This window comes from Thunnus thynnus, chromosome 6, assembly GCF_963924715.1.
Source record: "Thunnus thynnus chromosome 6, fThuThy2.1, whole genome shotgun sequence".
Taxonomy (NCBI): domain Eukaryota; kingdom Metazoa; phylum Chordata; class Actinopteri; order Scombriformes; family Scombridae; genus Thunnus; species Thunnus thynnus.
In genome coordinates, this window is record NC_089522.1 from 8,816,019 (window position 1) to 8,828,838 (window position 12,820).

The 12,820-nt window shown below is 37.1% G+C and overlaps 2 protein-coding genes across 3 annotated transcripts; one reads left to right on the forward strand and one right to left on the reverse strand.

Moving 5' to 3' along the window:
- Window positions 1-1,292: 1,292 nt before the first annotated feature.
- LOC137184141 (succinate dehydrogenase [ubiquinone] iron-sulfur subunit, mitochondrial-like) lies at window positions 1,293-5,194 on the forward strand. Its single transcript, XM_067591542.1, has 8 exons — window positions 1,293-1,449; window positions 2,590-2,723; window positions 2,812-2,897; window positions 3,061-3,197; window positions 3,379-3,495; window positions 3,743-3,844; window positions 4,502-4,624; window positions 4,715-5,194. Exons 1-8 carry the CDS (start codon window positions 1,384-1,386, stop codon window positions 4,793-4,795), a joined length of 846 nt encoding a protein of 281 aa, XP_067447643.1. The 5' UTR covers window positions 1,293-1,383; the 3' UTR covers window positions 4,796-5,194.
- Window positions 5,195-6,637: 1,443 nt separating this feature from the next.
- LOC137185322 (cell surface glycoprotein CD200 receptor 1-B-like) lies at window positions 6,638-10,142 on the reverse strand. Of its 2 annotated transcripts, none has more exons than XM_067593657.1 (7): window positions 9,883-10,142; window positions 9,488-9,544; window positions 8,403-8,705; window positions 7,654-7,923; window positions 7,369-7,473; window positions 7,231-7,270; window positions 6,638-7,131 (listed from the first exon to the last, which is right to left on the reverse strand). In XM_067593657.1, the coding sequence occupies exons 1-6, from the start codon at window positions 9,950-9,952 to the stop codon at window positions 7,254-7,256; spliced, it is 822 nt and encodes a 273-aa protein (XP_067449758.1). In that variant the 5' UTR covers window positions 9,953-10,142; the 3' UTR covers window positions 6,638-7,131; window positions 7,231-7,253. The 2 variants fall into 2 exon arrangements, with proteins under 2 accessions (XP_067449758.1, XP_067449760.1); XM_067593659.1 differs by having other exon boundaries at window positions 7,227-7,270.
- Between the last annotated feature and the right edge of the window lie 2,678 nt (window positions 10,143-12,820).

A 12,820-nucleotide genomic window follows, 5' to 3' on the forward strand; every position in this document is an offset into this window, starting at 1 on the left:
CAGCCTGTATGTGTAGTATATGTTCTGTTATTTAGACCATGTCTGTATATGGGAATATGTATAGCGTTTTAAAATCTGGTCAGGCAGAAGTTACACTGTAAACTTTCAACTTACAGTATGTTTGTTAGTTGAGTTTGTATCTAAAATAATTAATTCAGGTAACAAATGTAACGCTTTAATTTTGAAAATGTGAAAGAATAAAATTTCTGGCATTCAGTAGCATCTGATGTTGTTCAATACATCTGTTATAATAATTTCATTAATCAGAGGTGCATAATACACAAGGATAATTAGGCTGACAGTTTTACAGTTCATAAAGAAACGGACTCTCTGGACAGTCAGAAGTGAATGTTCAGCTTTATTGACCACGTGGACAAAGATTATTGATTAAATATTTAAACGTACATGAGAATAAGAACTTTAAATGCATTATCATCAAAACTGCTGACTGTGTACATCTCTGTCCAGTGATGTCATGCATATTGAATGAGAACAGACTGGCAGTCATTACATCATTATGATACATTATGATACCCAAAATAGACATAATATAACTACATAGTCAGAGAGTGGCTCCTATCTGTTTTGGCCTTTATTAACGCCACATACAGTGAAGGGTCTATCATCAGTCATTGTTAATAAAATCTAAGAGTGCAAAAACTTTATTTTTGCAGCAAAAAATTCAGTAACTGAATATTACAAGAAAAAACTACGGGTCAAGGTCATACTGAGTAACACTGTGTGCTCAGTACGACACAAACTCTGAAGTAGTTCATTATGATGTAATGAAATACTGAAAATTTATTGAAATTAAGAGAGAATTTACAACAAACTGCACAGTGTGATATATATATAAAATGGAATAAATTCAGTAAAACTTGCAAAACATTTTTTAAAATGATAAAAACGGCACAAGTTCACTATTATCAAATATGATAAAATTACAATCATAATAATCATTACAGAGTTTAAATGGATTATGCATACCAACATTATCACTGCATATTTTCAGTAATAGATATATGTAACTGACCCTCGTTCACAATGAGAGTTGTGAAAGACATATGCTGCGTTCACTTGCTGTCGGACATATACATTATTGACGGGTGAAGTTCACATTTACGACCCAGCTAAGTTTAAAAAAAATATGTCTTTACATGGAAATAGGACCTCTCACTCGTCTCCAGCTGCAGTACAAAATATATACAGTAAATGCGCTGCTTTTGTTTTTCTGACGGTCTGAGGAAATAGCGGAGTGGAAGCACTTGAAGGCAACAGCCATGACGCACGCCTACGCTCTCCACGTCACGTGGCGCACATATAGAGACAGAAGTGCTACTCCGGGCTGAAGAGAAGATCCTATACCAACACTCAGATAGCAAGATGTCGGTGGTTTGTGTCGCTTTAAGTCGGAATGTTTTATCTGTGAGGAGCCCTGGGATGATGGTGGTGAGTTCAAAACCAGTTTTATTCAGTCTTTATTACTGTAAGAGCAGATACGCCCCATGAGGCTATTGTGAGAGATATACTGTATATATGCTTACAAATATGAGTTTGTGTTGATTTATTGACTTGTGAGTTTATTCTAGGCTACTGTATATTATCCCAAGAAGTGTGTGACACTTGCTGTGTTTTTAAATGACCTTTAACACACCCTGCTCCGAAGCTGTCTGTCTAATAATGTGACAGAATATTAAAGAAACCTATTCCAGTACTGGCTGCTTCACTGTACAGTATGAATGAGATTAGTAACAAGTTAGATTAAGCAAAATAATCCATGTTTCATTGTCAATACACTATAATATATGTGTGGTAAACCTAACCATTGTGAATAAGTTGAGTTGTTGTGCAACTCATCCTTCCTTCTAATAAATACTTGAATGTGAAGTTTGAGGGGTTTGTTTTTTGCAGTTATGGTTAAAAAATATCTTTGTACTACTTATAAATATACAGAAATGTTAAAGTTGTTGTTCTTAAGTCCATATTTCTTTGTCCTGAAGGAGTCAGTTAGGTAACCAAAGACTCCCAAGTGATGTAACACTCATGTCAGTTCACCCGAGCTATCAGCAGGGGGAGACTGTGTACCATCTTATGCAAAAGGAGCATTCAGAATAATACTATATACTGCTGTTTAGTGGCCATAACATGATATAATTCTAATAGCGTGTTTCAAAGATTGTAAGTGTTATACCTTGTATTCATTCTTGTCCAGTCTGTTTTTTTCTGCATACTTTGTTGGTTGTTTTGATTTTATGGTGTCTGCTGTTTAGTATAAAATGTTAATTTTCTTTAGATTGGTGTGATATAAATAAACTGTCATTATTGTTGTTGTTGGTATGAGTTGATGTGTTAGTCCTAGCAGTCTGCTGTAGCTGCAAGATAGAATTACCAAGTGCTTCCCAGTTTAGCCTTGGTGTTGTAACCAAAAGCCAGGTCACATTATGATGTGTTCCTTTGTACATAAGACATGCTTTTACTGTTCCTCATAGTTTACTCTTACTTGAAAGAAAGTGCTTCAGTGGATAATAAAGGAATATACTTAACATAATTCATATAGACCGCCTCTCTGGTTGATTGTCTGTGATGCAGATGGTGCGGCACGCTCAGACTGCGGCCGCTCCAGCTCCTGAGCCCAGGATCAAGAAGTTCCAGATTTACCGCTGGGACCCTGACACCGCTGGAGACAAACCACGAATGCAGACATATGACATTGATCTCAACACGTAAGACATGACAAGCATTGTTGAGCGTCATTTGACTTTTTAATGTTATCAGTGTTATAATCTAATGGTATGTTCCTCTTGATATTAGCTGTGGTCCAATGGTTCTGGATGCCCTCATCAAGATCAAGAATGAGATTGACCCCACACTCACATTCAGACGCTCCTGCCGTGAGGGTAAGGCATAAAAAACATTTGTATTCCACTTGCACATCATGATGTAATTAGTTTCTATTCAGATTTCAAAAATAATCAAAGCAAAGGAAACATACTAACAGGATTATGTGAACCTTTGAACCAGATTTCAGTCACTAATTCCACTGATTGTATATTTCTTCAGGAATCTGCGGCTCGTGTGCCATGAACATCAATGGAGGCAACACACTGGCATGCCTTAACAAAATTGACGCCAACACAAGCAAACCTACCAAAATCTACCCGCTCCCACACATGTATGTGGTCAAGGATCTGGTGCCTGTAAGTACTGCGAGTGCAGAAAAAGTTAACTTACATGGTTGTATTTGAAAGTGCCACAGCAGATGTTCATGAATATTTAAGTGTGATAATAAAGAGAATGACAATTAATTCAAAAGGCAGTTAATAATTGAACATTAGACTCATATGTGGTGAATTTAGTTTTCTCTTGTTTCATTTCCAGGACATGAGCAACTTCTATGCACAGTACAAGTCCATTGAGCCTTACCTGAAAAAGAAGGATGAAGCTCAAGAAGGGAAGGAGCAGTATTTCCAGTCAGTGGAGGACAGGCAAAAACTGGTAAATAAACTTCTTTCTGTAACCAGTACATATTTCACACAAATGATACCGCCCATCCTCTGACCGCTGTGTTGGAGGTCTTCATATCTGGCACCAGGAGTCAAACAGAGAAGGACGACTCTATAGCTCAGCCACAACGACATCACTGATACATCTGACTGATTAAACAATGCTAACCACAGAGCTTTTCAGCTCACCTGTCTTTTGGTAACATATCTGATGTATTACACTGTTTATAACCCAACAGGACGGCTTGTACGAGTGCATCCTCTGTGCTTGCTGCAGCACCAGCTGTCCCAGCTACTGGTGGAACGGAGACAAATATCTGGGACCTGCTGTGTTGATGCAGGTGGGTAAAGATGCTTTGAGAACATCCATCTTAAACATATTCAGCAATGAGATACATGTCCCAATAATTAAAAAGCTAAAAATGGTTACTAGAATTAAAGTCCATAGCCACACTAGGGGCCTTGTGAGGCTGTGATGCTCATTACACCACAGAAACTTATATTTTATCTTACATCCCTACGACTACCACTAGTGGGGTAAATAATGTGAAGTTTAACCTGAAGGTGGCGCCAGAGAAAAGGCCATGTTGTTGATATATAATCAGATCCTCCGTTCAGTGGCCATTGTTGGACATCTCACATTCAGGTGTAATTTGTCAACGTCAGCTGTATTTCAGCTCAGTGTTGATGTTAGGACTGGTATGTTAACATGCTGATGATGGTAACATTCAGCTTATTTTGTTCTCATTCATCTAAAAGTGCAGCTGAGGCAGATGCAAATTCAGTCGTGACTTTAAGAGGTATCATGTCATGAAGTGAAGTGTTAGACAGGTGGAACATTTGACCTGCTGGTGGTTCTAATATATTTTTTGAGATATTTTACTCGGGTCAAGTTTTTGATAGATTTTCATAGCTGACACAAGACCCGATACACTTTTGTGACAAAATGATTCATGACTGAGCTGACAACTGTTGAACACAATGTTATTACTCCGCAGGCATACCGGTGGATGATTGACTCCCGTGATGAATTCACTGAGGAACGTCTGTCTAAACTTCAGGACCCCTTCTCTCTCTACCGCTGCCACACTATCATGAATTGCACTAAGACCTGCCCCAAGGTACTTAAAAAAAACATTCATACTCACATATACTCACAAAGTTAATACCGTTTTGGTTTCTCACTGTCTCTGAAACACATTGCTCCACAGGGGCTCAACCCAGGGAAGGCCATCGCAGAGATTAAGAAGATGATGGCAACGTATAAAGAGAAGAAAGCAGCAGCTTCATGATTATCTGAAAATCCTACTGGCTCAAGATCCATTAATAAAAATAATAACACCTCAAACTGAGTTTTATGGAAGAGAAGAGCCAAACAGGAACTTTTCATTGCACATCTTTAAGATTTGGGCACCTTTTAATGATTTTCATGAGTGTGTGAGATGTGTGCGAGTGTGTGTGCGAGTGTGATTGTATAAGGATGAAGAAGACGGAAAAGGTGCTGGAAAGAGCGGGAAAGCAAGATAATTTGAGTGATGCAACATGTTGGACCACATTTATTCTATTTGTCTGCATAGTGAAAATACTCGGCTCTGTTGGATTTACTCTCTTGGAAAAGCTGACACAATTGTATTCAGACTGTAAATATTTAAATATGTGTTCATTAAAGATGTGTTGAGCTCATTGTGAAATTTAAAAGTATGTTTTCAGATTAGGAAAGAACAAAGAACCCTTTTGTTGGTTGCCTTACAATTCAATAAGCTGGCTCCACACAAAAATAGATCATTCTTAAACAAGATCAATTAGGAGAACTCATTATAATGAAATATATTCATGCTATGACATTTTTATGATAATAACTTATCTTGTTCAATAATCTAAAAAAATGTCTTTGTATAATAACACTAACAATGGCTCCGTTCTATTCAGTGTCCCAGTAAACCATGACAGTATGAACAATACCAGCACCCTGAAACCTGTATTTTAAAAGCTTGTTATATTATCCATTGTGTCAAATCTTCATCTGAAAAGTAACTAAAGCTGTCAAAGAAATATAGTGGAGTAGAAAGTACATTATTTCCCTCTGAAATGTAGTGGAGTGGAAGTATAAAGTAGCATAATTTAAAAATACTAAGCACCTCAAAATTGTACTTAAGTACAGCACTTGAATAAATGTACTTAGTTACTTTTCACTACTGTGTATGTCAGTCGATAATAACACATACTTATACATAATTATGCTATTTGTAATGTGAAAGTGGCCCTTTTCACCTTATACATACATCTGACCTGTTGTAGTCTACAGTCATGCTAGTGGCTCAGTGAGCTGATGCTAACATGTTGATGGGTATAATGTTTTCTTTGTCTGGGAAAACATTTAAATGTTATGTTGATCTGAATGACTGTGTCCTCATTGTGATCTCATTTTTCCATTTGTTTTATAGTCAGAATAAAGAAGAAAAGGAAAGGTAACAGTACATTTATATTACTATTAAGTATATAAAAACCACACACAGCACAGCATTTAGTATTTATTTAATACGTATTGACATTTTCTCTTTCAGGGGATTCTGCAGATGATAAAAGCAGCACAAATAATAACCTCACATCACATCAATGTGAAGTTAATTATTGATGAGCATAAATATTCATTGCTATCAGTATCATGAGTGTGTTGGAGAGCTTTTATGATAGAATTGCATACTGGGTGAACATAAGAGTGAGGCCTCTGTTGAAGCTATATGAATCTGTGCAGCTGTTTCATCCGCAGAAAGTCATAGCCGCTAACCACATGCCATACCACACCATATCACACGTTCTAGTTGCAGAAGCACTGTATGAAAAAGTAGAATAATTGAAGTGTAACATATGTTTAGGACAGAGGAATTACCATCACACTGTTATAACAGCCTAACGAGGATGTAACATACACCTCTATTGACCACAGCAGCACCAAAGAATCGAGAAGAACCGGAGCTACCACTGATGACAACTGTAACTATGCCACAGTTAATATACCAGCAGCACTTCAACCACAACCTGTATCGTTGATGAACTTGCAGACGATTATGTATTTATGAGGTAAACAGAAAACGAGGAAAAGTTCATTTGAGCTTTAATGTGAGACGCAGGACTGAACAGACAACAGAAAGTGTCTAATATATTGTGAAGGTGTGCAAGAAGTTTGTAGTTGAACTGCCAATCAAAGCTTGATCCTCAATTAGGAAAATCTTGTAAAATGAAACACAAAAACGTCCACAAACAACAGCAACTGGTTGTGGAAACATGAAGCCTAGAGCCGTTTCACTCCTGAACACAACTGTGCCTAACTTTTTATTTGCAGACACAAGTCAACAAAATAGGTGTAGTCAGTGTTTTTGCTCCTAAGAACTATCCCACACCAACCAATTATACTATTAAATAGATATTTAAGTTTGAAAACAGCAAGATGAGTAGTTTCACCATTTCTCAATTTCATAGCCTTCAGTTTCTCACAGAGTGCCATGTGCATTTAAGTGTGTGTGTGTGTGTGTGTGTGTGTCTGTGTGCGATGCAAGTGCAGGATTTTTATGAGTTATAGAGAGTTGACACGTTGAACATAGCTGACGTGTGGCTCCACATCATCTGTCTGGGGGAAGCAGAGAGGTGTCATGAACAAAACTCAACAAAGTGCAGTTAAACACACAGAACTCAAAAATGTTGAGTATGTAACAGAAAGATTACCTACCAGCAGAGATTTGGATTATGTGTCTACCTGCCTGCAACACCTGGAGAAGGGAAAAATACACAAACCAGCTAAATTACTTGACAGAAAAGCTCACAAGTAGTTCATCTAATTAATCATTTATCAAATGAGAATTCTTACCACAGCATCTTAGTTTCTTTTTTGCAAAGAATAAGATTCCAGCCAAAACTGCAATGATTATCACAACTATACAGATGCACATCATAGTAAAATGAAGACGTGTAGCTAAAGAAAAAACAGTAAAGGTTTGTCAGTAATCCACTGGACATCAACACTATACATGACATCTATTTATGAAGTTATTAATAACACTATATATAAAAAAACACCTAGTCAGAAACATAAGCAAACATATTTCTTCTGCGCTAAAAAAAAAAAAGCTTAAACATTTTCTCTTGTACTGACCTGCTGTGAACTTTGGTACCAAAGTTTTCTCCTCTTCCCAGTACAGGTGTCTGACTGTGCAGCTCAGGTTTTTTGGATCCATGTTCTCAGGGAGTTCCAGGTGGCTTTCTACTGTAAAGAATCCATCTGAGCCAGACCAGGTTTTCAAAGATGATGAATTTTCTAGATGGCTCCAGCTGATGCTGGCAGCAGGTTTTCCTCTTTCAGCTTTGCACACAGCCACCGTCTTGTTGTCCTTCCACTCTAACCAGGCTGATATACTGGGAGGAGCTGAACCAGTGAAGACAAAATAGGAGACATGAAACTTGCTGAGCGGTTTTCATTTCCTGTATTAAAAGGCACAAAAAAAGCCCCTAGCCATGCTTGTTTTAATTTTGCTTTCCTTGCTTTTTCACTATTTCTTACACTGAGTATAAACTAGTTCCAGATTAAAATGTAAACAGGATGTTGTGTCATGAAACGCATATTGATGTTGGATTATTCACATATCAGTTTTGAGTGTTTTAAGTGTTTTAAGAAACGGTACTGTCCCCCGTTATGTTTGCAACAGAAGACTAAGCAGCAGATATTTCAAAATCTATGCATGTAAAACTAATACAAGCTACATGAGTTGAAGTGTGCAGAATTTTCTGTATTATTAACTCTTATGAGTGGGATTTAAGTGAAATGACCCTTTAACAAGTTACACCTCTTGGCTAGATGATTCTTGCCAGTCAGCTGTCCCAGTGAGGAGAAAAATGAAGTCCTACCTGTGATATCCACGTTGATCATATGAGCGTCAGCTCCTCCTCTATAAACCGTCTCACACCTGTAGACCCCAACATCATCATTTGAGAAGTTTGGGATGTGCAGGTATACAGCTGTGGGTGTATATCGGAGAGACTTGCCATCGTTGCAGGAGTCTTCACTTTGGCCATCATTGTTGTGGGCGATACTGCACCGTTTGTATTTCAAGTCTATATTCCAGAGTACAAACATCACCTCACTCCTCAGTTCATTGCTGCATATCAGGTTAACATCACTCCCCAGATAGAAAGATGCATTTCTAACAACTGAAAAAAAGGCAAAGATAGTTGCTTTATTTTTACACATAATGCTGCAATGATTTAATTATTTGGGTTCATTCTGTCATAAAACAAAATACTAATTACACAGGTCCTAATACACACAAAAAAACATGAAAAATCAGAAGCAAAAGGATCCAATCCTGCATGAGACACTGACACGCAAAGAAAAAAATGTAAAGTTTGATGAAATAAAGTAAAATAAAACAAACTTTATGAAACAGGATTTAAACTGGGCTATGACAGTTTACAAATAAATCATACTAGTACTGACAATAAAACTGGAAATATGTTATGAAGCTTTGTCCCATGAAGAAACCTTCATATCATCCCAAAGTGATTAAATGTAATTCAAAATCAAGTCAAACTCACCACCTGTAATCTTTCAAAATGGAGTTATTTTAAGAATAATGAGGCACAGCTAACAACACTCAAATGTGTATTTTAAGAGACACTGAATGATAAGAGGTCTGTAATATTTTTTTCAAATTGGACAAACATTGGACATTTGGCAGCCTCGTCATATTTTATACTAATCGTACAAAATAAACAAAAAATAATGACTGAATCTTTCCTCTTCAGTCATAACTTGTTTCAAAAATATTTTTAAATTATTATTCTTGATTTAAACTGAAAATAGATCAAATGTTTGAAATGAGAATTAATGGAGAGGAGAAGGGGAGATAAAAATGCATATTGTTGTGTTCAACCTCCAACATTTTACTCATACTACAAATTAAATGGAGAGAAAAGAGATTAAATGATTTTACCATAAACTTTAGGAGCAGATGAAGAAGTATTGCGCATCAAAGTGCTTTGAGGAGATCCTGAGAAAGTCAAGACAAATCAATTTATTTATGCAGCACATTTAAAAACAACAAATGTTGACTGAAGTGCTTTACAGAAAGTTTAAATTATGGGATTATTTGATTGATGATTATAATTTTAAAAAACACCAGAATGATCAAATATAAACACAGAAATAAATATGAGAATATCAGTAAATAAATAAAGTACCACAAATGACACATTCATGCTGAAACTGCAGTTATGTCTGTGTTGTTTTGTATTTAAAAGCCATGTTTTTTATATTAGAGATGTATCCTCTCAAGGCTAAAACAATATTTAATTAAACCATGTGAAAAAAAGAGTACAATTTTCAAACCTGTGTTCAGACCCCATGTTTCACACACCGAGAAGATAATCACAGCAAAAATCCACATCATCTCCCTCATCTCCAGTTGTCCTCAGGTTCCTTTGTCAACTTGCTACCACAGTTAGACCAACACCAACTCAGGTCTGCTATTAAATCTTCAGTCCTGTAACGTCTACAGTAACGTTAGTCTCTATATTGTATAGTACTGCTTGTGCTCTCATGTCATTTACCCTACTCGTGCAATTTCACTTACATGATCACCCTCTTCTTAGAATAAGAGGCAGGAAGCAGTTCTCAACCGCGTCAAACCCTGACGTGCAAACCAGGGAATTCAAACTGAAAACCACAACAGGAAAATACAGTTGGTTCTCAAGAAAAGTAATAGTCACCTCACTAATGGTTAAAAATGACAATTATCAACATAAACCACCATGTTCTGAGCAGACACATTACAAACACTAACAAAACGTAACATATACATCTTGGAACAGTTATAAAACAGCGAACTTAAACTACTCAGTCCAGCACTAGGCCATCAACCCCTCCACATAACTGTCTTAATACCTTATTTTAGTGCTATTAAAATAGCTACAGTACTGGCTACTGTGAGGCAAAGACTGTGCAATAGACATTTTCCCCATAAGATATTTTGACAGTAGAAAAAGCACAGGTATAAATAATAAAATTAATCGCAAATGAATTCCATTTAGCTGCTTCAGTTTCAGGGTCCTGGTATATTGTGCATGCTGGCTCACTGTCACGCTCTCATGACTACTGGGACACTTGAACATAAAGATGCAGTATGTAAGAATCGTCAAACACTCCAAATCAATTGGGGGCAGCATATCACCAGAAAGTTGGAGTGTTACATTATGCTACATTAGCGCTGAATCAATAGTGCATTATCAGTGCTCTGTTAGCTAGCAAACTAGGTAACTGGGACTTTGACTAAGTATGATAGCAATATCATTTCAGTGCTAACATTGAGCTAACGTTTGCTTGAATAAATCTAACCTAGAAGAGGAAGTGCTACTTCTTCGTCCTCTCCATGGATGTATTATAAGAGCTGGATACAAGACTAAAAATGGCGCCCATTCAGTCCTATAGGAATTGCTTGGCTGGTGCATACACCAAAAAAAGTTTCTAGCTTTCAGGTTTTTCCGCGTTGTGCAGTCCATTGAATATGCGCAGTAGTGTTTCCCCCACTGGCCCCGCCCGCAGGTTCCCGCGTGGCCCATAGATTTTACATTGTGATGTCACGTATTTTTAAATTCAAGGTGTCCTGACATCTCTTTTACAATGGTGGTCTATGGGGAAAATGCTTTTTGGGCCGCAGGAGCTGGGGCTAGCAGGTTCTCAGGCACTTGATAAGCTACTTTGTGTGTGGTTATGATCTGCAAGCTCTGTCTGGAGTTTGTGGTTTATGAGTACATCATGGAATGAGACATCTTGATGTTAAAGCTTTTCCACAACATTGCAAAAACTTCCAGCTGTGACATAATGCTGCTTTAGTCAGTTGTGTTCCTCATATCCAAAAAAAGGTTTAAAAATGTTAATAACACCAACTTTAGGGGAGAGAAAGAAAATACTCACTATGACACATGTGTGAATGTGTGTGTGCACAGTTTCCATTTGATAAAACTGACTTCCTGTTGATGTCAAAGTCAACTTGTTTGAGTTCCCAAAAATATGTCCTGAGGGGTATAGAGTATCTCATGTGAAAGTAAATGATAGACAAAGAATATTGTCAATGTTTTTATCTGCGGAGCAATCATTTGAAGCTTTTGTCGGGTAAAACATTAATATTTGTGGGAATAAATTAAACAAATGTTAATTGTATAAGTAGAATTTCCTCTCAAATATAAAAATACAGTATTCTGCCACCTCATCAAACTCCAAACTCATTTATCTCATATATACTCATGAATATCTACATATTTCAGATGTTTTCTTACTGTAAAATGAATATTGTGGCTATATACATATAGCTATATATAAGCTATAGCCAAGCACGTTATTATGATTACCTGTGCAAAATAATGCATCCAATACAACAGCTCTGCCATAATTTTACATTTACAAAGCTTACACATTTTCAGGTTTTGTTGACATTGTCAGAAAGTTGATAATTCTACTTTATATTTATTATTGAGGTCGTAGCAGGTGGTTGTGGTGTACCGGAGTGTTCCTAAAAATTTGGCCCCCTCATGTATGTTAATGGGGTGGACAAAATATTAGGAACATTTCAATATATATGCACTCCAGTACAGGTCCACTAAGTTTAAAAGTAGAATTTATATTAGAGCTGTTGTATATATATATATATATATATATATATATATATATATATATATATATATACAGATGGGTGACAAATTAACGGAAAAACTGGTACAGGTCTGAATGCTTGACCCCTACTGTGAGGGGATCTGGTGGCTCTGTTATGCTTTGGGGGGCATTTTGCTGGCATGGTTAGGGTCCACTTGTCCCCTTAGAGGGAAGGGTCACTGCAAACCAATACAAAGTTGTTCTGAGTGATCAACTTTATCCTATGATGAAACATTTCTATCCTGATGGGAGTGGTCTCTTCCAGGATGATAATGTCCCCATTCACAGGGCACGAGGAGTCACTGAATGGTTTGATGAGTATGAAAATGATGTGAATCATATGCTATGACCTTCACAGTCACTACATCTCAGTCCAGCTGAACACCTATGAGAGAATTTGGACTGACATGTTAGCCAGCACTCTCTCTCATCAAAACACCAAATGAGGGAATATCTTTTGGAAGAATGGTGTTCATCAGCCTCAGCATTGATTGTACAGTCTCTGAACTCTTCTGGAGGGGGGCCAGCCAAATGTGTGTGCGCGTGACTGTCAAACTAGGCAGTTCTGATCAAATTTGAATCAAGAATGTGTTACTGAATTGCCTATTTCTCGCCTCAA